At 39.5% G+C, this 23,540-nt stretch overlaps 1 protein-coding gene across 12 annotated transcripts in view; it reads right to left on the reverse strand.

Moving 5' to 3' along the window:
* The window catches only part of MYCBP2 (MYC binding protein 2), a 409,657-nt gene that overhangs the window by 139,888 nt on the left and 246,229 nt on the right, over nt 1–23,540 (reverse strand). For all 12 annotated transcript variants that reach the window (XM_074962231.1, XM_074962238.1, XM_074962204.1 and 9 more), the window contains 6 exons: nt 22,956–23,005; nt 17,438–17,610; nt 16,850–16,994; nt 12,619–12,828; nt 5,902–5,957; nt 5,199–5,314 (listed from right to left, as the gene is read on the reverse strand). In XM_074962231.1, coding sequence (XP_074818332.1) covers nt 5,199–5,314; nt 5,902–5,957; nt 12,619–12,828; nt 16,850–16,994; nt 17,438–17,610; nt 22,956–23,005 — 750 coding nt within the window. The remainder of the gene's footprint in view (nt 1–5,198; nt 5,315–5,901; nt 5,958–12,618; nt 12,829–16,849; nt 16,995–17,437; nt 17,611–22,955; nt 23,006–23,540) is intronic.

Raw genomic sequence — 23,540 nt, forward strand, 5'->3', positions numbered from 1 at the left:
TCAAGAATCTGAATGCATCACAATTTTGAATGTCTTTATCCTCATCACTCCTGAGAATTAGAGAAGTATCATCATACCTATTATAGAGATGGGCAGCTGAGGCACGGAGAGACTAAGTAAACTGCCCAAAATCACACAGGAAAATCTACTGATTCCCAGGTAATTCACCAGGCCATTCTTCCTCTCTCATACCAGTACTTAAAATGGATCTATACACTGCAAGAAACTAACATGGTTGATTTTTTCTTCAAGGTTTGGAAAGTACTTACTACTTTCTCCAAATATCCTTTACATCTTAGTACTGATCTTTCTCATCAATAATCTGCCAAATTCAGTTTTGGATGGATTTGGATGTATTATAGGTCCTTGATTTATGAGAGTGGTTCTCAACCAGGGGTACTTGTACCCTTGGGGATACACAGAAGTCCCCTATATCTCAACTCATCTAGATATTTGCTTACTTTTACAACAGGCTACATAAAAAGCATTGGCGAAGTCAGTAAAAACAAATTTCATATGAGTTGTTTTATACTGCTCTATATATGCTGAAATGTAAGTACAATATTTATATTCAAATTGATTTATTTTATAATTATATGGTAAAAATGAGAAAGTAAGCAATTTTTCAGTAATAGGGTGTTGTAACACTTTTGTATTTTTATGTCTGATTTTGTAAGCCAGCAGTTTTTAAGTGAGGTGAAACTTGGGGGTACGCAAGACAAATCATACTCCTCAAAGGGATACAGTAGTCTGGAAAGATTGAGAGCCACTGGTTTAGGACATTTGGGCTTTACCAGGACCCATGTTCTTATTTTGGTTAGAATTTAAAACCATTGCCTTGTTGGTCAGCTTGGTACAGTTAGTATTACTGAAAATCGCTGAGATTTATTTGTTGCGATAATCTTGATAGCAGTAGATTAAAAGAAATGGATACAGAAACAAAACATTATTCCTGGATTAGCATGTCCGGACTCAAGGGACCTGAATTCTGAGTTCCCAGAGTAGAATTTCTTACTCTTTGTTGAGAATATGACAGAGCTCTATCTGATACTTCCATGGCATACATTATCTCGTCATATACATGCTCTTCTTGGTATACAGTAGCATTCCCAAGTGAACTGAAGACTGAGGACCCCAGGCAACTCTTCTTGTAAACTATGTTATTGTGGCTGATCTCAGTAATAGTTTTATTGTGATCTTAGTGGGCAGTTCATGGACCTTGCTTTAATTAAGGAGAGAATACGTCTGGTTCAGAACAGTGCTAGCAGGGTCATCAGCACTTTCATGAAAACTCTGGAGGTAGAAAAGAACACAAACTAAAGTATCTTGTATTGATAACACATCATATTTAGATAGGCTTCATTCAGTCTCCTGATATGAACTCCTTTAAGCAAAATTATTGCCACTAAGACATCCAATGAGGACATGTAAAATTTATTAGGAAATTCAAGAATAGAGCATTCTTGTGATGTGGAACAACTTGGAGGACCAGGAGTCATTCTGATTACCTGCTACTGATTTACCTCCTTGTAGTTCTGATATATCTCCTTGTTCTCATTCCTACCTCAAAGCAGAGAGACAGAAGCTCGCTAGCACTCTAGTGCCCAACCACCAGTCTGAGGTCTCCATTCTAGAAGAGGAGCAAGAGCCCATAGCTCCTTAGCGGGTCTTGTAATTTGTTTAGTTCTGCACGGCCTTGCTTGAGTTGGGATAGACACAGAAGAACCTACGAAAGGTCACTTCTGCCTCTTCCATATCCCTGTCTCCTTTTCTGCTTCAGGGAAGGAAAAGGAAAATATGAATAGCTTAGGAGACCACTCTCCAGTTCAGCTGGTAGTGCTTTAGTCAGGTGAGGAAGAAGGAAGAACAGAAGTAGTGAGGGAAAAAAGAAAAAACTGAGTGGGGTAGAAAGGCTTGTGATCCCAAGATAAGTTTTAAAAGGGCAAAAAGCTCAGGGAAGCACTCTAAGGGGTTGTTTCTAATATGGAGGCACAACATTTTGGTGGGCTATCAGTGACCCTGCTAGGTTCAACTGTGAATTCCTGTCTCTCCAAAGGCCCATACACCGTGAGGAATTGGCCAGGCTTGCTTTGGCTTAAGAGAATAGTTGCTGACTGTATGAACTACTGCTAAAGTCTTCACTAATGGGAGACACACTGTTCTCAGAACTCATATAACCTGCATTTCTTTTAAAGTGTAATTGAGAATTTTTAAGAAAAGAGACCAGTTTGGAATCTCAAATCAGCAAAAGAATCTCTTTAAACAGACTTAAAAAATACCAATTACATTTTAAAATGAGATCATGTACATACTAAGTCTCCATAATTGCGTATATCTTCAATGAATCAATTTGCTGATTCCCATTTCTTATCAAATTCAAGCCTCTCCTCATTTTCATGGTTTTCCATAATGTCATCCGTGTTTACATTTCTATACTTATCTTCTCCTACAACTCCTTCTCTCTTTTCTGCCTGTTTCCTTCACCCAGTCCCATTTCTACACTTTTTTGCTGTACTTTTGAGCCTGAAATAACATATTCATGATTATACACCAACCAACTACTCTCCCCCTAAACAGACTACTAAATTCACCTATTTTGAGAAGTATTCAGGTTCTAATGGCTAAGGCTCTTTTTTTTCCCCCTTGAAAATGTGCCACTTCCAAAAAAAATTGAACAAAACATCAAGTTTAATAGGGCAGTGTGAAATTTTAGACACATTTTAACGAGCAGGATCAACCTAACCGTGCTTTATCAGGTTCTAGAAGTGTTTCAGTTCATACTTGTAGAAACAGGGCATTTCTATTCTCATTTTAGTTTGTTGGGTCACTTTTAAAATCTCCAAGCATTAAAACACAACCAATTTTAATAAAAGAAACTTCTAAAAAGTTCTACAATAGGTATTTCATTCAGTTGTAGTATGCTGTATAGAACTGATACTCTAAATACTAATGTAGGAAGTATTGGAAGGTTATTTTACACTGCTTTAAAGAGTTTTGCAATTGGCTGGCTGATAAAAACAACCATTCTGCTCCATGCAGTCAGGCAACTCCTAGGGACAACTCACTTTGGTGTTTTTCAAGTTCCATGCTTCTAGTACAGTAGCAAAAACCAGTCATATGCAAGATGAGCATTCACTTGGTCTCTCCCAGATAAGCATTTACAATGATGCTTAATGGGTGCACAATACATTTCCTTCTTAATGTTGTGCTTGATATTTTGTGACAAATTTACATGGTGACATGCAGATCTCTTAAGAAAAAAATGTTGTGGTTGAAATATTCTGCATGATGAAAACAGCAAAAAAAAAGTTCAACCCGTGATTATACCAAGAGAAGAAATTCTGAAGACTGGCCCTGAGCTTGCCAGATGTTTTATCATAAATACCTACCATTCACAATCCTAGACATATTAATATGAATCCAGCAGAGTTCACACCGGTAGTAATGAAAAACTTGCAAATTTTATCTAATATAGACAACATTCCCTTCAAATTCTGTAGTATTCCCACGTAGACTTCCCAATACTTTAACTACAAGACATACCTTGAATACTATTATAATTTTTATTTCGTTATCTAAGACAATTGGAAAGTACTTTTTAACTACTACCAACAGGTGTGTGTCCAGGTACATTAGAAATCAAAAGTTTTGACTGGCATATTACCATATGTAAACGTTCCCACTGAATAAAGAAAACTTTGTTTTATCTTGTTGCTTACTATTTTGCAACCATAAAGCAGGTTGCAGCAGACTCAAGACATTTCTTCTCACACACTACTAGTCACTAAATGTAGCTTTTACGATAATCTGGAATACTACAGGTAATGCAGCACATATATCCAGAGACGAATATTTCACTCCTATACTTCAGATATGGAAATATGCTAAATTTCCAGATACAGCCACTTTTTTTGGTTTTCCTCAACATTTATGCTCCATGTACCATAACTCACACTGTTGTTCTCTAGAGCCAGTGAAGTAGCCAAGGGTTTGCAGGTCATGAAGGAAACTAAGCCATTCAGAAGTGGGGGCAAAATTAAAAACTTCAAATATTTGAAAGAACTGAGACTTGCCCCCACCCCCAACTTTCCACAGAGGAAACAAGAGTATTTGTAAGGAGCGTTGAGATCCCTGGTTTCTTAAGATTTTCCCCGCTCCTACACTTCTGTCAGATCCCCCTCAAGCAGCTTAAACAAGAAACTTTCCTTATACGCAAGACCACTGAAAGCAACATGAAAAAGAGGAAAAAAGAAAGCAAGAAAACCGGGTCTTCTCTCCGAGAAAAACCAGTATTACTCGTAGTATTCAGATCTGTGGAATCAACGTCAAAGAACTAAGGAGCACAGCAGCTGACCACCTCCTGCACATTCACAACTACTCTCACATTTCTCAAGCGAGTGTCTGAGGGTTTTCATTGCACATGTGCAGGAAATGAAACTGGTAGAAGTGAATCTCCTTTTCCCAGGTTTTTTGTTTTTCATGGCAGTCAGTGTCATGTTTTCCATAAAATCAGGAATCTCAGTGAAAATATTAGTTTAAACACAGGGTTACACTACTGCTCTCTTCTGTCTTGTTTGTTCCATGCATCTTCACTTGAGCTTCAGACTGTAAGCCCTTTGGGTCAGTGATCTGATTGGTACTGACCTATTACTATCTAGTGCCCTGTAAATTTACAACGCTATATAAATTATTAAATTACCTACTAGGATCCAAATTCTGATTCTCTTCTCTTTTTCCCTGCAACAGTTAATCTCAAACACCTGTAAGGAGTGCTTTAGAAAGGTTTATGAGGTCATTAACTTTTGCAGTGAAAAAAGAATCCTGAGCACTAGTTGTCTTCAGTAAAATCTACACAGATATTCTACTACTGAAATGAAAGCTTAATTTAAGAAAAAAATATTTAAAGGTAAATTGAAACAGTATTTGAAAAGAGTTCCAAACAGTTGGTTTAAGCTCCTTATGAAGGTACACTTTTGTCAGTCATGTCTTTACTTTCAGCTTTTTGATAACAATATGCGGGGGGGAGGGGGGAGCAGGGAGGAAGACGTAGGGAAAATGGATAGAATGATCTTGGATCCCCCAAAGCAGTGTGCTAATTTTCATGGACATGTTACCTACAGAAATCTTCGCATACCATTGTGGATACATACATGTTAAGCACCTGTGGTTATTATATAAGATTAATGAAAATTAGATACCTATTTCAATGCCATCTATAGTAACATGAATGGTGTAAAGACCAACAGCTCCTGGGGTCCAATTTGCACAGTAAGTACCATCATTATTGACTCGGATCAACATGTTTTCACTGGGTCTAGACAAAAACAAAATAGACATTGAAACAATTAACCGAATGTTAACTTATTGAAAAGCTGCTGAAGCATTCTATTTAGAAGCCATTCCGCTGATTTATTTTCTGCCTTTTTTCCCTCCATATGCTCCCAAACTACAATGTCTTTTGTGGTCTACCAGGGACACTTCTATGGAAACAGGATCTTTGATCCACAGGAATTCATCTAATCAAGCCACTTACGCTCTTCAAGTTGTTTATTACGAAATCATAGCCTTCTAGAGTAACTGAATGTGATAACATATTCAGAAAGTGAATTTAGGTGAGGAATATGCAATTGGAGCAAATGAACTAAGTATAAAAGATTGATTTTATGGAACCGTCCCAGTAATTTTAAGAAAAATGTGCTAGATTTTCACTGTTTTCCCATACACAGAATATTTTTCAGAGTGTTGAAGTCTCAACAGTTCTTTAAACAGAAATTACAATAACTCTGCTGGAACAATAAACCTATTCACATAAAGTTCTGATATTAACATGATTTTTAAAAAGTTGATATATTTACTTTTAATTCCAGTCAATGTGTAATTCTCTGCAAGACGGTTTTTTACCTTTTCGGTGTTGGTGAGGCAAAGCGTAATTCTTCAAATGAATAGTTTTCATATACCTGAAAAGCAGAGAATTAAAAAAACATTCAGCTAAAACAAAATCAAAACTCAGTCAATGCTATTATACTAATACTGTCAATTTTTTAAAATCAGTACAAAACAATTTCTCAAAACATGTTACTCTAATTGCTCATATAAGTGTAGAATAGGGAACCACAAATTGATACAAAGTGTACACAAAAATACACATTTTTAAAGCGACCTTTTTAGATGAGAACGGTAATTATTGCTCATGCAAGGTGCTGATTAACGGTGCTTGAGGCAGGGAGGGAAGAGTAAAAGTATGCCCAGTTTCCACATTGCTAATGCACCTGACCCCAATTCTGAAGGGACCACTCTCAAGGGGTAAGAAGGCCGCTAATCCTCTATCCTCAATCCATTCTTGATTTCCCTGCTAAATCTGCCAGCAAGGGTTTGAATGAGTGGCATTTATATGAGGTGGACACCTGTCAACTAGGATCTAGAATGTGTATGAAGGCTCATTTCTTCTCTTGAAGAGTGAGGGCTAGGATAAAACCACAAGTAGCTGTATCTCTTGATTCACATCAAATTCTGAGGAAACCTTAGGAAGAAAGCAAGATTGTAGATGTAGTGTCATTTTGTCATGCTAGAATACCACGTACAGAGGGACAGCCATCAAGGCTTCAAGCTCCCCCACTCAGTCCTACTTCTTGTTCAGCCAATCGCGGAGACAAACAAGTTTGTTTACATTTACGGGAGATAACACTGCCCACTTCCTTTTTACAGCGTCACCTGAAAATGAGAACATTCACTTGGCATTTTTGTAGCCAGTGTTGCAAGGTATTTACATGCAAGATATGCTAAACATTTGTAAAACCCTTCGTGCTTCAGCCACCATTCCAGAGGACATGCTTCCATGCTGATGATGGGTTCTGCTCAATAACAACACAAAGCAGTGCGGACTGACGCATGTTCATTTTCATCATCATGAGTCAGATGCCACTAACGGAAGGCTGATTTCCCTTTTTCGTGGTTGGGTTCTTAAATTTCTGCATTGGAGTGTTGCTCTTTTAAGACTTCTGACAGCATGTACCATACCTTGTCCCTTTCAGATTTTGGAAGGCACTTCAGATTCTTAAACCTTGGGTCGAGTGTTGTAGTTACCTTTATAAATCTCACATTGGTACCTTCTTTGCATTTTGTCAAATCTGCAGTGAAAGAGTTCTTAAATCGAATAACGTGCTGGCTCATCATCCGAGACTGCCATAACATGAAATATATGGCAGAATGTAAGACCACAGAGCAGGAGATATACAATTCTCCCCACAAGGAGTTCAGTCACAAATTTAATTAACACTTTTTTTAAAGCGCATTATCAGCACGGAAGCATGTGCTCTGTAATGGTGGCCGAAGTCTGAAGGGGCATACAATTGTTTAACATACCTGGCACGTAAATACCTTGCAACACTGGCTATAAAAGTGCCTTGTGAATGCCTGTTCTCACTTTCAGGTGGCACTGTAAATAGGAAGCAGGCAGCATTATCTCCCGTAAATGTAAACAAATTTGTTTGTCTTAGCGATTGGCTGAACGAGTAGCAGCACTGAGTGGACTTGTAGGCTCTAAAGTTTTACACTGCTTTGTTTTTGAGTGCAGTTATGTAACAATAAAAAAAAAATCTACCTTTGTAAGTTGAACTTTCACAATAAAGAGATTGAACTATAGTACTTGTATGAGGTAAACTGAAAAATACTATTTCTTTTATCTTTTTTATAGTGCAAATATTTGTACAAAAATGATCATACAAAATGAGCACTGTTCACTTTGTGTTCTGTGTTGTAACTGAAATCAATATACAGTACAGACCCGTTTACGCACGAATCCGCTTAAAGCGCGGTTGTGCCATGCCTCCCAGTGCTACCTATTTAACACACGAGACTCGTTAACACGCGGTACAGGAACTTGCTATGTAGCGCTACAGATTTCCTCACTAACTCACTGACAGAAATAGACAGGAAGTGCAGAGCGGAAATTTGTTGTACGTCTTTACTGATATTGGTAAAGATGCATCACGCACGCTTAGTCATTGTCACGCTAGAGAGATATATAATATATAGTACTTATATAGTAATATATATACTACATTAGAAAATTTTAACCGTAGGCCTAATATAATGGCAGAGGGCAAGCGTCAGCGTTCCTACACTGAGAAGAAAAGCTAGCTGCAATAGATCAAGTAAATAGCAGAGAAACCCAGGCCAAAGTTTCAAAAGATATTCGGATTGCTGAATCTACTCTCCGAGGATGGCTAAAAAACAAATCTAAACTGAATGGCTGGGTACAAAATATCGATTCTGATGTGGGGTTTAAGCGAAAATGTGTGCGCTATTCAGCAAAACCCACAACAGACAAAGCCATGCGCACGTGGTTTGCTCAGAAAAGGCTGAAAGGAATGCTGCTAAGTGGGCCAATTCTTCAAGCCCGAGTGAGAAAATTTGGACATTTAACAGGGGATGAATCATTCCAAGCCAGCAAGGGGTTTATAAGTCATTTTAAAAAGCGTCATGGCGTAGCGCAGGTATTGATTTCTGGAGAAAGCCGATCAGCTGATAAATCGGCCATGAACGCGTTTCATCTGCAGCGAATGACAGACTTCATAAGAAAAAAAAAAAGTGAGCCAGAAAGAGGAGAAAATAATGGCTTTTTTTTCCTAAGTGAATCATAGACACTTTTTCCAGCATGGCCCTCTTAACCCACGGTCCGTTAACACGTGGTCATGACGGCTTGACTCCCGACATCTGCGTTTAAACGGGTCTGTACTGTATATGAAAATTTAGAAAAACATCTAAAAATATTTATAATACATTTCAGTTGGTATTCTATTATTGTTTAACAGTGCGATTAAAACTGCGATTAATCGTGAATCATTTTTTAAATCAAGTTAATTTGTTTTGAGTTAATCGCTTGAGTTAACTGCGATTAACTGACAGCCCTACTTACAACGCAAGCATAAGACATGCCACAACAAGGTGAATACAAGCAGGCAGATGGGGGAGCACAAGGAATCAGTGAGACAATATTGGTCAGCATGACAGGCAATGGTGCCAGCTGTCTAACCACTGTCAATTTTTTTGTAGGTATCCTGGCAAAGAAGAGTTTTATGGAGGGATTTGATGGAGAACAAATAGTTAGCTTTGCAGATGTTTATGGGAAGCTCCTCCCAAGCGTGAGGGACTGTATGGGAAAAAACACAAAGGTGCTTATTTGAAAATTTAACATGTGGATGATGAAGACTGGCATCATAAGCCAATTGGAGACAGGAGCTGAAATGTTGATAGCATATGAGAGATGATAGCTAGGGTGGAGACAGGCCATGAAAGGGCTGGAAAGTGAAGATAAGTAGCTATGCTGGAAGTTTCCATGACAAAACCCTAGAATCTGAGACTTCCTGATCTCTTTATGTCTGAGGAATTTGATGAGGAATTACATAAATTATGTGAAGTAGCAGGATGACAGCTCTTCTAGCCAGTGCCAATAATACTGTCCAGTGCCATGCTTCCTCCTCCTTTTCAGGAAAGCCAAAAGAGGGTAATGAAGCCTAAGTGTGAGGCTGGTAAATGAGGTGCTAGCTCTGGCCAATTCTGTAGGCATCAACTGAGCACTGACAAATTCATACCTGGAAAGCACACCAGCTCACTTATATGTCAATATTGTTCAAGACAGGTGTTAGTCTTATAAGGAGGTGTTTAGACCAGTGGTTCTAAACCTATTACCATTGGGGGCCACATATGCAGCTTTGTGTGTGTTGTGTGGGCAGCATCCACACAATATATATATACCACCTGTATGGCCCTGAGGATATCACATGGGCTGCAACTGTGTGCTGATTGGGCTGCACCCAGTATACAGGCCACGAGTTGACAACAACTGGTTCAGACTATAAAATGCTTGTAAGTTGCTGTATGTATTAATCTTACTTGTAATTTCTATATTCCATGCTACAAGGTAAAATAAAAGTTTGTTTTATAATTGTAAAAATGCCTGTTCTGAATTTGTGAACTCAGATGGGAAGTGTCTCAGATGGGAAGTGTCCTGCCCATCCAGGAGGACTATCAAAATTAAGTGGGCCATTGTAGGACAAAAGCTTTGTTGATTGCCCTATTCACCCATCAAAAGTATTTGCAGAAGGCCTTGTCCCATTGGTTTGAATGCTGGAAGAGGGAAATAAAGATAGTTCACATTAAAGTTTTTCATCTCTTTGCTGTTGGACTGTTATAAGGGCTGGAACTAAGAAACAAAAAGCAGAGATCTGCAAGGTCAACCAGGGTGAGCCCTGAAAAGACATTCAATGCTGACTGAATACTATATCTCTGTCGCCTTTTGGAACCATATGCTGAACTTATTTGTGCATATATGTTGCCTGCTTTAACCTGTAAATAATTCTCATTTCTTCTTTCTAGTCAATAATCCTTAATTAGTTTACTATAGGATTGGCTACAAGAATGGTCTTTGGTGTCAGATCAACTGGGTGACTGGCCTCTTGGAACTGGGAGCAACCTGAAATGTTTTGTAATTTTGGGGATAAGTGACCATTTATTTCTATGACCAGCTTGCCTGGGTGGCAAAACAGACTGCAGTGCCCAAGGGGATTGCCCTGTGACTCCATGGTAAAGTCTGTTACAGTGATGGTTCAACAAGAACAAGTGCAGAGTCCTGCACTTAGGATGGAAGAATCCCATGCACCACTACAGACTAGGGACCAAATGGCTAGGCAGCAGTTCAGCAGAAAAGGACCTAGGGGTTATAGTGGACGAGAAGCTGGATGAGAGTCAACAGTGTGCCCTTGTTGCCAAGAAGGCCAATGGCATTTTGGGATGTACACGTAGGGGCACTGCCAGCAGACCGAGGGACGTGATCGTTCCCCTCTATTCGACACTGGTGAGGCCTCATCTGGAGTACTCTGTCCAGTTTTGGGCCCCACACTATAAGAAGGATGTGGAAAAATTGGAAAGAGTCCAGCGGGGGGCAACAAAAATGGTTAGGGGACTGGAACACATGACTTATGAGGAGAGGCTGAGGGAACTGCGGAACAGTTAGTCTGCGGAAGAGAAGAATGAAGGGGGATTTGATAGCTGCTTTCAACTACCTGAAAGGGGGTTCCAAAGAGGATGGATCTAGACTGTTCTCAGTGGTAGCTGATGACAGAACAAGGAGTAATGGTCTCAAGTTGCAGTGGGGGAGGTTTAGGTTGGATATTAGGAAAAACTTTTTCACCAGGAGGGTGGTGAAGCACTGGAATGCGTTACGTAGGGAGGTGGTGGAATCTCCTTCCTTAGAAGTTTTTAAGGTCAGGCTTGACAAAGCCCTGGCTGGGATGATTTAGTTGGGGATTGGTCCTGCTTTGAGCAGGGGGTTGGACTAGATGACCTCCTGAGGTCCCTTCCAACCCGGATATTCTATGATTCTATGATCCAGGAGTTCATATTTGTTACTGGCTTGGTGAAATCTAATTAAAGAATATACTACCAGTTCGAGGGCGCCTGCCCTGTTTTTGACAGTCTAGAATAGGCACTCAGTCATAAACCACTCCAGACAGCGTGATACTAAAAATAAGATGTCCCTGATTGAACTGAAAGACTGAAGCAAAGGAACTTCTAAACTGATGACATTCTTCTAAAAATATTGCTCTTTAAATTCCACCATTGCCAAGAAAACCTTGGAATGCATGGGAGGGTTTTTTTGTTAGTTTGTCTGAAAGAATGTCCTGAAAACTAAAGTTGGGCTCTGCTCCACAGGAGTCAGATACTTAGCAGGCAAGCCCAATTTCCTTGGAATGTAGGTAGGACTGGAAATATACATGTTCGGTTTTTAAGAAAATGAATCTGAAAGACGAGGTGGCTTCAAGGCTTCTTACAAAAGGAAAACCTTCATACAGATCTCTGACCTTATGAGCTTTAGACATAAAGGCCACAAATACAGTCCACCTTACCGAGGGGTGTCCTCCTTCAAGGATGCAGCAGCACTGAGCACTTTAGACTAGAGCTGGGTGGGAAACTGTTTTCTGTCTCCTCAATATCTTCAAGAAGTTGAAATTTTTTCCTATTTTAACATCACAATCTTGTAAAATATTTACAAACTGAAAAACTGATTTTTTGGGGGTCAAGTGAAATGTTTTCTTTCAATTTTTACCTTTTTTTCCTTTCTTCTCCAGTCTAACTACCTCAAATTTCTAAACAGAAAGTTCTTTCAAACAAACAAAAAAAAAAAGCATTTTCCATTTAGAAAATGTCAAAACAAAAATGTTTAGATCATTTTAAAGCTTTTTTCTTGACTTTTTTGAGCCAGGAATTTGGTCAAATCCAACCCTGTTTCTTAAACACTTTTGGTTTAAACAAATTCACATTTTTTGATGACAAGTGATTTGTTAAAATATTCCTGACCAGCTCTGCTTTGGTTCACAGGAGACAACTTAATGTCACTCCACAAAATTTTTTAAATCATTTTGATTTTTGTAAAAAAGCAAAAATCTCTAGAAAGATCAAGTATATGTAATTTCATAAATCGAAATACCTCAAAATAGAAAGAGAGTTATAACGAATAAAATGAGATTTGCAGATCTTTGTATTCACTTGTATATAGTCCCTTTGTTTTTTCACATGGAGAACGGTATAACTGTCATTGCTTAAACGACAATAATTTACCTTCATCATTGTAATAGCAATGTAGCGAGCTTCTTTCACTATCATAGGTTCATATGAAGCATCAAGTTTTGGTGAAGGGTGTCCTCCAAAAGTCATATCAGTGCCAGAGGAAGTGGGTGCTGCAGGACTGCCTGGTATCCGTTGGAGTTTTTTCAGTTCTTGTTGCAAAGATGTTTTTTTCTGTGAAACAGGAATAGCCTTGACCTCCACCTGCCAAAATGCAATAAGAGGTGAAAAGATGATTAAAAATTTGTATTTGTTTTGTCCCTCATTTCCATTTTCATATTATTTTTAAACTACTTACAATCTCACCCCTACATTCCCACTACCACTTTCCTGAAATGCCTTTATTTCCTCCTCTACAAATTCTACATCTCTTATTGAGTAACTCTTCCACTCTGCGTAGTAATGGTTAGAGCAACCTCTTCAGCAACCCCACTTGGGTCTAAAAGCCTCTCACCCCAACAAGGTCTCAGCCCCACCTCACCTCACTCCCAGGTACCTGAATTTCTGACAAGTACTATTTGCTATGCAACTTTCAGATGAAGAGTAAACAAATAATCGGGAAGATGAGTTGATTTTTTAGTATTTAAGCTCTAAAACAATTGAGTCCAGCCCAGCACTGATTATAGTGCCATTAATCTGAACTTGAATATGTTAAATGGGAGTTTGGCTTGAATGGGGAGTGCTGAATAAATGGATACCCATGGACACCTACAGTCAAGTTAATTTAAAACATCAGTGATTTTAATACACTCAGGTAAGGAAATCACAATGAAATTAAAAATCCAGAAATTACTTTGGCAGCAGGGATCAACATTTCCTTTTCCTGATCACTGGTCTAGGACCATTGCTTTCAGACAAGTTTCCTAAAGTGTTTTTAAGACTCACTTCCAGGAGTCTACAACCACAAACTATAGATTGATTTGACAGATATAAACTTTCATCTGTGCCATCGAGTTATGCACATGGCTAATCTGAATCTCACGTGGTGTTACTGTTGTGGCCTTACCTTCCCATCATCCATCTATCTTTACTTTGATACCCTCAGTTATCATATCACATAAGTTTAGACTGTAAACTCTTCAGTAAAGACCCATGTATTTCCTGTTTCTTTCTGAGCCATGCTGTTTCTGTTCTGTACCTAGAACAATTTGGGGGTTCAGTAAATAAAAGTCCTGAAAACATTTTAACTAGTCCAAAGTGATACTGGGATGTTAAAATGTAGATGAAACCTGACTTCAATTTTTTTTGTTAATTTCGAATTTCTCTGAATAATTCTATTGCAATTAAGTAAATGTTAATATTTGCACAATTTCTCTAGCTCCCTTGCACAGGAATTCTGGGAAGAAATTGGGTTCCAACTGCTGCTGTCACAAGCAGTTTTGTATGCCAGGATTTATAGACGCTGGAAAGGGCAATTATTAATTGGATGGTGGGAAAAATCCATGTAAACAAGGTGGCCCGTTTCGAACAGTTGACAAGAAGGTGTGAGTATCAGCTTTTCATTAGAGTCTGTTTCTGAAATTTTTTTATTGAAGAATTGCCACTTTTAAGTCTGTTATTGAGTGTCCAGAGAGACTGAAGCGTTCTCCTACTGGTTTTTGAATGTTATAATTCCTGATGTCAGATTTGTGTCCATTTATTCTTTTGTGTAGAGACTGTCCAATTTGGCCAATGTACATGGCAGAGGGGCATTTCTGGCACATATCACATTGGTAGATGTGCAGGTAAACGAGCCCCTGATGGTGTGGCTGATGTGGTTAGGTCCTAGGATGGTGTCCCTTGAATAGATATGTGGACAGAGTTGGCACTGGGATTTGTTGCAGGGTTTGGTTCCTGGGTTAGTAGTTCTGTTGTGTGGTGTGTAGTTGCTGGTGAGTATTTGCTTCATGTTGGGAGGGTGTCTGTAAGCGAGGACTGGCCTGTCTCCCAAGATCTGTGAGAGTGAGGGATCGTCCTTCAGGATAGGTTGTAGATCCTTGATGGAGAGGTTTTAGTTGGGAGCTGTAGGTGACGGCTAGTGGCATTCTGTTACTTTCTTTGTTGGGCCTGTCCTGTAGTAGGTGACTTCAGGGTACCCTTCTGGCTCCGTCAATTTGTTTCTTCACTTTAACGACTCCAATGAGAAACTGCAGAACTGGAATTAATTTGCAAACTGGACACCATCAAATTAGGCCTGAATAAAGACTGGGAGTGGATGGGTCACTACAAAAAACTAATTTCCCCCTGCTGATACTCACACCTTGTCAACTGTTTGAAATGGGCCACCTTGTTTACACTGCCTCATTAGCACTACAAAAGTGATTTCCACCCCTTCTTGTCAACTGTTGAGAATAGCCCACTTCCACCTTAATTGAATTGGCTCGTTAGCACTGACCCCCCACTTGGTAAGGCAATTCCCATCTTTTCATATGCTGTGTATTTATACCACCTGACTGTATGTTCCACTCCATGCATCTGATGAAGTGGGTTTTAGCCCACAAAAGCTTATGCCCAAATAAATGTGTTAGTCTCTAAGGTGCCACAAGGACTCCTCGTTGTTTTTGGGGATACAGACTAACACGGCTACCACTCTGAAACCTGAGCGACTATAGGTTCTCTGACTATGGGATCCTCTATTTAAAGTGTGGGTCTACTTTCAGAAAGCAACTCTAAAAATGGCATGCTCATACCTTGCTGATTTTATATGACATGTATTCACTTTACATGTAAAATACTGTTTTAAGAACATAAATACATAAGAATGGCAATCATGAAGTGATCCATCCCATCTTCCAGTCTCAGCATCAAGCAGTCAGAGGCTTAGGGATATCTCAAGCATAGGACTGCATCCCTGAGCATCTTGGCTAATAGCTATTCATGGACCTATCCTCCATGAATTTATCTAATTCTTTTTTGAATCCAGTTATAGTTTCGGCCTTCACAAAATCCCTGGCAACGAGTCTCACAGGTTGAATGTGCATTATGTTAAGAAGTATTTCTTTTGTTTGTTTTAAACCTGCTACCTATTAATTTCATTTGATGACCCCTAGTTCTTGTGTTATGTAGAGGGGTAAATAACACTTCCGGAGTCACTTTCTCCACACCAGTCATGATTTTATAGACCTCAATCATATCCCCCCTTAATTGTCTCTTTTCCAAGCAGAACAATCACTCCTTTTAATCTTTCCTCAGACGTAAACTAGTCCGTGCCCTTAATCATTTTTGTTGTTCTTCTCTCTATCTTTTCCATTTCCAATATATCTTCTTTTAGATGGGGAGACCAGAGCTGCACACCAGTATTCAAGATGTGGGCATACCAAGATTGATATACTGGCATTATGATATTTACTGTCATCTTATCTATCCCTTTCCTAATGGTTTCTAGCATTTTGCCAGCTTTTCAGACTGTCACTATACACTGAGTGGATATTTTCAGAAAACTACCTACAGTGACTCCAAAATCTTTTTCTTGAATGGTAACAGCTAATTTAGACATGACCATTTTGTATGTATAGTTGGAATTACATTTTCCAATGTATGTTACTTTGCATTGATCAACATTGAATTTCATCTGCCATTTTGTTGCCCAGTTTTGAGAGATTCCTTTGCAACACTTTACAGGCAGCTTTGGACTTACCTATTTTGAGTAATTTTGTATCATCTGCAGATTTTGCCACCTCACTGTTTATCCCTTTTTCCAAATCATGTATGAGTATGTTGAACAGCACTGGTCCCAGTACCGATTCCTTTGGAACACTGCTATCTACCTCCCATTCTGAAAACTGATAATTTATTCTTACCTGTTGTTTCCTGTCTTTTGAAAGAACTTCCCTCTTATCCCATGACTGCTTATTTTGCTTAAGAGCCTTTGGTGAGGGACCTTGTCAAAGGCTAACTTCCTAACTTTCCTAACTTGCATGCTGAAAGTTGGTTCTTTTCTTCTTACACATCACTACCAATAATAAAGATCATGCAGGCCAAATTAGGTCCTTAGCCATACCTGCATAAATCCATTATAGACTGGAATGATTTAATCTGGATAAAATGGGGTTGAGCAAGCGCAATTAACCGCATGATCTAGACACAGTGGTCTTGCACCAATGTAAGAAAGTCCCACAGACTACCCAAATTTCAGAACGCCACTTTCTGCACTAATCAAGAATCTTGTGTGTGATATCAACCAAAAATGCTGACAAATTTACTGCAGAATGAAAACAGCCAAGAGTTCTAGTTCATACACAATTACCTTCATACTGGGAACGTGAACAATATCTCCATACTGGTCTTTTGTTTGCACTGTAATAGTAGTTGGCCAACCACATCGTATGTCATCCTTGTTTAGGATTAAAGATGTCTTCTGAGGATCAGCATATGAATCTGGCTGAAGCCATCTAGAACAGAGCAAAGTTAAAAAATATTTAACATAACATTAGAATGTTTTGTACTACCTTCTAACCATAATAAAGACAAATACAGAGACCTAACAAAAAGCCTCTAGTCATACTTGTAATTAAGGAGCAAAAACAGAGTCAAGTCTGAAGTAATTAAATATTTTTCATAATGACTGTATTAATAAAAACCCAAGGCCCAAATTAACAAGGCCTTTCTAATATACAGATACCAATAAAAGGCACAGTTATAAAAATGTATTACTACAGGATAAGCAAGAGGGCTAAAACATGTAGTTTTCAAATTCCAGTAATTTGAAACATAAATAAAACCATGATCCTAAGCAAAACAATACCTAGAAATGGTTTAAGTTCTATATTTTGCTACCGTGGTTAAAAATGAAAATAATGCAATAATAGGCTCATTCATACAACACACAAATCACCTTGCAAGCCGTCCACCACTAGACCCTGGTACACAGACTATGAAATCATCCAAAAATGACTGTTCGTTGCTTTGCATCTGAAGTGGAAGGTTTCCTTCAAGAGCTTCTAAGATAGTTGGTGAGTGAGACAGTGCCAAACCTTTTCCAAGAATGCCTGAGTGAGATTTACACACCTTAAAAAAAAAAAAAAAAGATTTTCAGCTAAACAAATCTCTTACATGTTGATGTTTTCAATTATGTGACAACACTGGTAAAAACAGATTTTTGGGGTAGGATTCCACTTCACCTGGAAAGCAGGACACCATCTCCATACTCTCAATGACAGTACAGTGATCATGGAAAATGTCTTCTCCTTTGCACAAAAGGAGGACGGCCTTCTCCTAACAGAAACAGGGGCTGCAGCAGTGCCAGTGTGGACCCAGGGCTTGCAGTAGAGTCAGTCACCAGGCAACCTAACTAGTGCAGCTGGCCTGCAGTGGGGCTGCCTAATTGGCTACTGTGCCTGACTGGTTGGTTGAGTCTGAAGACTGACTCAAACCCAGAAGTAGCAGCAGTTCAGCATTTGCCTATAGCTGTGACAGTTCCTGTGCCTACTTATTCCCAGCCTTGGACCCAGCTTTGCCTCACTGCAAGTAACCCGGTTCTGACCCTGGGCTCTGGTTCCTGACTACAGCTCTAACCCTTGGCTCTAGCACCTGGCCACTGACTCCAGATCTGATCCTGGGCTCCAATTCCTGGCTACTGATTGCTGCTCTAGCCACTAGACCTTATTCCTCCTCTAAGCACAGGGCGCAACTGCCCATGGGCTTGTCACTGACGCCTCCTCTGCTATCTTCTGTTCTATAAGGGAAATCTTGATGGTTTGTGTCATCTCAAAAGATAAACCCGCTTCAGGGGCTGGGGGAGGAGTGCTGAGAGGAGGAATAAAAAAGAGGTAGACTTAACCCTCCCGGTAGAAGAGTCCTCTTCACTTCCAGGAGAATACTGCAAGTAGCTCTTCTACTTGCTTCAGTGAAAATGTCCCAAAACAAATTAAGTAAGGGGCTCGAGATACAGCCAATGGAGAAGAATCCATCTTAAGGAACTTATTTTTGATGGGATACAATATAAAAAATCCCTTCTAGGGGGAAGAGAGAAGCTGGACAGGCCAGGGAATTGCCCTGTATCCAATGTCTCACCTCCTCCCATCTGAATTCCTTGTCCTTTAACTGCTCCCTTCCTTCCTCCCATGTGGAGGAGTGCGTAAGAAAGATGAGAGTCTGAAGAGTGCAAGAGTATTCCCCTTTGTGCGAGTGACTAAGGAGCTCAGAGCAGTGGAGTACCAGAGTACTGTTGCACACCATTCACCAGCACTGTGCTAACAGAGGCTACCTCTGTCCTTCTTTAGTGGCCCATACAATGGAGGACTGAAAAAAAAATGCTGCAGCCAAGGCATGGTGTCATGATCCTGGGGGTCATCGTGCTCCAAACCTCCACCCAACGGCTTACGGGCATCAGCTAGAACTGGAGCTCCCTGAAGCTCAGCTCAGATAGAAGGTTCCTACTGGTGAAACACTGGAGCTCCTGAATAGCTGGCTCACCCTACTTAAGTTGGAAGGAGGAAGTAGTCTTCCATACGACTGGGCTCCACCCTCCTTTGGAATGCTCATCCAGTGCTACCCGCACCCGTCTCCTGACCCTGACCTCCTGGTTTCCTGATTCAACATGATTCTTGGTATCTGACTCTTGCTTCCTGACCTTTGATTCTGAACCCCAGCTTGCATGAGCACCCGGTCCCCAGTCCTACGATAACCACTAGGCTTGGCCATTTACATCCCAGCACTGAAGGGCATGACTTGTTCTTCCTGAACTGTTTCTTCTCCTCTAGGTTTTCCCCTATTTTACCATCCTGGTGGCTGAAGAAGATTCAAGGCCCCCTAAATGGTGCTAATCTATGGCACTAGCTACTTCTCCGCTGTAAACCTGGAAGCAACAGTGGCATCTGCCTGCAAAAAACTCAGAAGGGAGGGAGATGATCATTTATCCTGATTTGCCATCAGCTGTTAGCTACACAGAAGGTAAGCACACAACTCAGCCACCTGTATGAGTTAGGCACACCAACACTACTCAAAGAAAAATAATTTTATAACATCAAAAATACTATATTTAATAAAAATATAAATAAGCCACAGCTCCATTTTGTAATATTTATGTTTGAATATATGTTCTGACAACTTTACTATAATGAGTGCTTAATGTAAATATTAAACAGATAATAAACACTTCCATAAAATCCTTTTAGCTTTCTTCTAAATACTATTGCACAAGCACTGGGATGCCCTCCTTTTGTCCATATTCTCATATCCCCCCCACCCCCACGGAAAACATTACAATCAATGAGTGTGCCCCACAAGATAATTTACTTCCATATAATATGACAATTTAAATCAATTGGTAATAAATACTGCTTCTCTTTATGAAAATGAGACCCCAGTTCTAACAAGTAAATAGAAGCATGGCTCCATGTAAGACACTATGGTTATGTCCACACTGCAATTAAACACCCACGGCTGGCTTGTGTCAGTGGACTTGGACTCACAGGGTTTAGGCTATTGGGCTGTTTAACTGCAGTGTAGACATTCAGGCCCAGGCTCTGGGACCTGACAAGGTGGGAGGGTCCCAGGATCCAGCCTTCAGCCTGAGCCTGAACACCTACAATGCAGTTAAACAGCTTCATTGCCCGAGTCCCACAAGCCCAAGTCGACTGACATGGGCCAGCCATGGGTGTTTAATTGCAGTGTACATATACCCAAAATAAACCAAGAGGGGACAATGGACTTATCTAATGGCTGTCAAATGATAATTTGGGCTCATTATTGACCTATGTTGTGTTCAAATGTAAACCTTAAAAGGCTTTATATCCCACTTATAGGTCAAATTCCTTCACCCCATCCCTGTCTTTCAGTAAGACTATATTTCATTTCAGACTACTTTCCTCTTAATACAGAGAGCTAACCATCAGAAATAAGATAATACAAAAGAATCACTATGCTAAGTCAATCAGCTATTAAGAACTACCAAAGGATGACTTTAGTAAAGCTTTTGATATGGTCTTGCACGACATTACCATAAACAAATGAGGGAAAAGCAACCTAGATGGAGCTACTATCAGGTGTGTGCATAACTGGTTGGAAAACCATTCCCAGAGAGTAGATATCAGTGGTTCACAGTCATGCTGGAAGGGCATAATGAGTGGGGTCCTACAAGGATCAGTTCTCAGTCCGGTTCTGTTCAATATCTTCATCAATGATTTAGATGATGGCATAGATAGTACACTTACAAAAAGTTTGCGGATAATAAAACACTAGGAGGGGTTGCAAGTGCTTTGGAGGATAGGATTATAATTCAAAATGATCTGGACAAACTGGAGAAATGATCTGAAGTAAATAGGATAAAACTGAATAAGTACAAATGCAAAGTATTCCACTTAGGAAGAAACAATCAGTTACATACATACAAAATGGGAAAAGACTACCTAGGAAGGAGTACTGTGGAAAGGGATCTGGGGGACATAGTGGAACACAAGCTAAATATGAGTCAACAGTGTAACATCGTTGCAAAAAAAGTGAACATCATTCTGGGATGTATTAGCAGGAGTGTTGTAATCAAGACATGAGAAGTAATTCTTCCACTCTACTCCATGCTGATTAGGCCTCAAATGGAGTATTGTGTCCAGTTCTGGGCACCACATTTCAGGAACGATGTGGACAAATTGGAGAAAGTCCAGAGAAGAGCAACAAAAACAATTAAAGATCTAGAAAACATGATCTATGAGGGAAGATTGAAAAAAAATGGGTTTGTTTAGTCTGGAAAAGAGAAGACCGAGATGGGACATGATGATAGTTTTCAAATACATAAAAGATTGTTACAAGGAGGAGGGAGAAAAATTGTTGTTCTTAACTTCTGAGGATAGGACAAGAAGCAATGGGCTTAAATTGCAGCAAGGGAGGTTTAAGGTTGGACATTAGGAAAAACTTCCTAGCTGTCACAGTGGTTGTCATAAATATAAAGGGAAGGGTAACCACCTTTCTGTATACAGTGCTATAAAATCCCTCCTGGCCAGAGGCAAAATCCTTTCACCTGTAAAGGGTTAAGAAGCTAAGGTAACCCCGTTGGCACATGACCCAAAATAGCCAATGAGGGGACAAGATTCTTTCAAATCTGGAGGGGGCGGGGGGAACAAAGGGTTTGGTCTGTCTGTGTGATGCTTTTGCCAGGAACAGATCAGGAATGCAACCTCACAACTCCTGTTAAGTTAGTAAGTAATCTAGCTAGAAATGCGTTAGATTTCCATTTGTTTAATGGCTGGTAAAATAAGCTGTGCTGGATGGAATGTATATTCCTGTTTTTGTGTCTTTTTGTAACTTAAGGTTTCACCTAGAGGGATTCTCTATGTTTTGAATCTGATTATCCTGTAAAGCATTTACCATCCTGATTTTACAGAGGTGATTCTTTTACCTTTTAATTAAAATTCTTCTTTAAAGAACCTGATTGATTTTTCATTGTTCTTAAGATCCAAGGGTTTGGGTCTGTGTTCACCTGTACAAATTGATGAGGATTCTTATCAAGCCCTCCCCAGAAAAGGGGGTGTAGGGCGTGGGGGGATATTTTGGGGGAAGATGTCTCCAAGTGGGCTCTTTCCCTGTTCTTTGTTTAAACGCTTGGTGGTAGCAGCATAAGGTTCAAGGACAAGGCAAAGTTTGTACCTTGGGGAAGAATAAGCTTAGGGGGTCTTTCATGCAGGTCCCCACATCTGTACCCTAGAGTTCAGAGTGGGGAAGGAACCTTGACAGCAGTTAAGCACTGGAATAAATTGCCTAGGAAGGTTGCAGAATCTCAATCATTCAATATTTTTAAGAGCAGGTTAGACAAACGTCTGTCAGGGATGGTCTAGATCATACTTAGTCCTGCCATGAGTGCAGGGGACTGGACTAGATGACCTCTCGAGGTCCCTTCCAGTCCTACGATTCTATGATGACAAGATGTATGCCTTCCTACTCTTCCTCCACCAAGAGGCAATTTCTCCAAAATATCAGTCTTGGAAGAAGTCACTTTCAAAAATGACTAGTCTTTTGGGTGCTCAATGAGACAACTTGAAAGGGCATATTTTTCAAAGGCCGAGTGCTTAGCATATATTTTTGAAAAATCAGACCCTTCTGAGGTGTCAAGTTGGGCACATACAATTCAGACACACAAACATCACTATTCACTTTTGAAAATCTTATCCAGAGCTCTTAATATCCACCCAATCATGTTTATACCAGTAAATAATGAAATACTATGACCCACTAGCTTGATTTAAGAGCCTTTTCATTGAAGGTTTCAAAAGAAGTTTTACTGTGTTTACTAATAATGGGTTAGCTTCCTTCATACTGCCAAGATCTTCCAAACAGGTTTCTTCTCTGGCAATCAGCAAAAAGAAAGTGACAATGGAAGTTAGCACCAAAATGCCTTGCGATGTTAAAAGCAAAAGCTATACCTGCAACGCAGCCTCTTCAAGAATTTCAAGATCTTCTTCAAATTCATTAGCTGTTGTACAAATAAACAGAAATGCAAATATGGTTAATATAAACAAAGATAAATCTACATACTTTCAGTATTTTAAATTTGGTTCTAATTCCATTTAGCAATGCATTTTATATTAACCTTGTTATGAACCTAAAAAACTTTCCTCATTTTGCTCAGCCCAGCCATGTGAAAATGTTCGAAGGTTACACAGCACTTCTTAATGAACAGATAAAATATTATTTTCATGCAATACTGTAAACATGCAGTATGGTATAATTCAGTGTACAAACAAATATGACACTAATTTATATAAAGAAAAAATTATTCTTATATCTTTAAATGTATTTTCTCCAAATCAGTATGTCTGGCAATTCTGTGCACATGGATAGGTGGTCTACCTTCCAGGGATTTTGGAGGCAGTTAGAGCTGACTTCCAGATGGCAGTAGTTAGGACCCATCCACCAAATGCTCCTCAGAGGAGCTTATACAAATAACTGTTTTAAAACAACATAATAATGCTAGCCAATTATTAATTCTTTTGTAAAAATTAAATCCA

The sequence above is a fragment of the Natator depressus genome, chromosome 1 (assembly GCF_965152275.1).
Source record: "Natator depressus isolate rNatDep1 chromosome 1, rNatDep2.hap1, whole genome shotgun sequence".
NCBI lineage: Eukaryota > Metazoa > Chordata > Testudines > Cheloniidae > Natator > Natator depressus.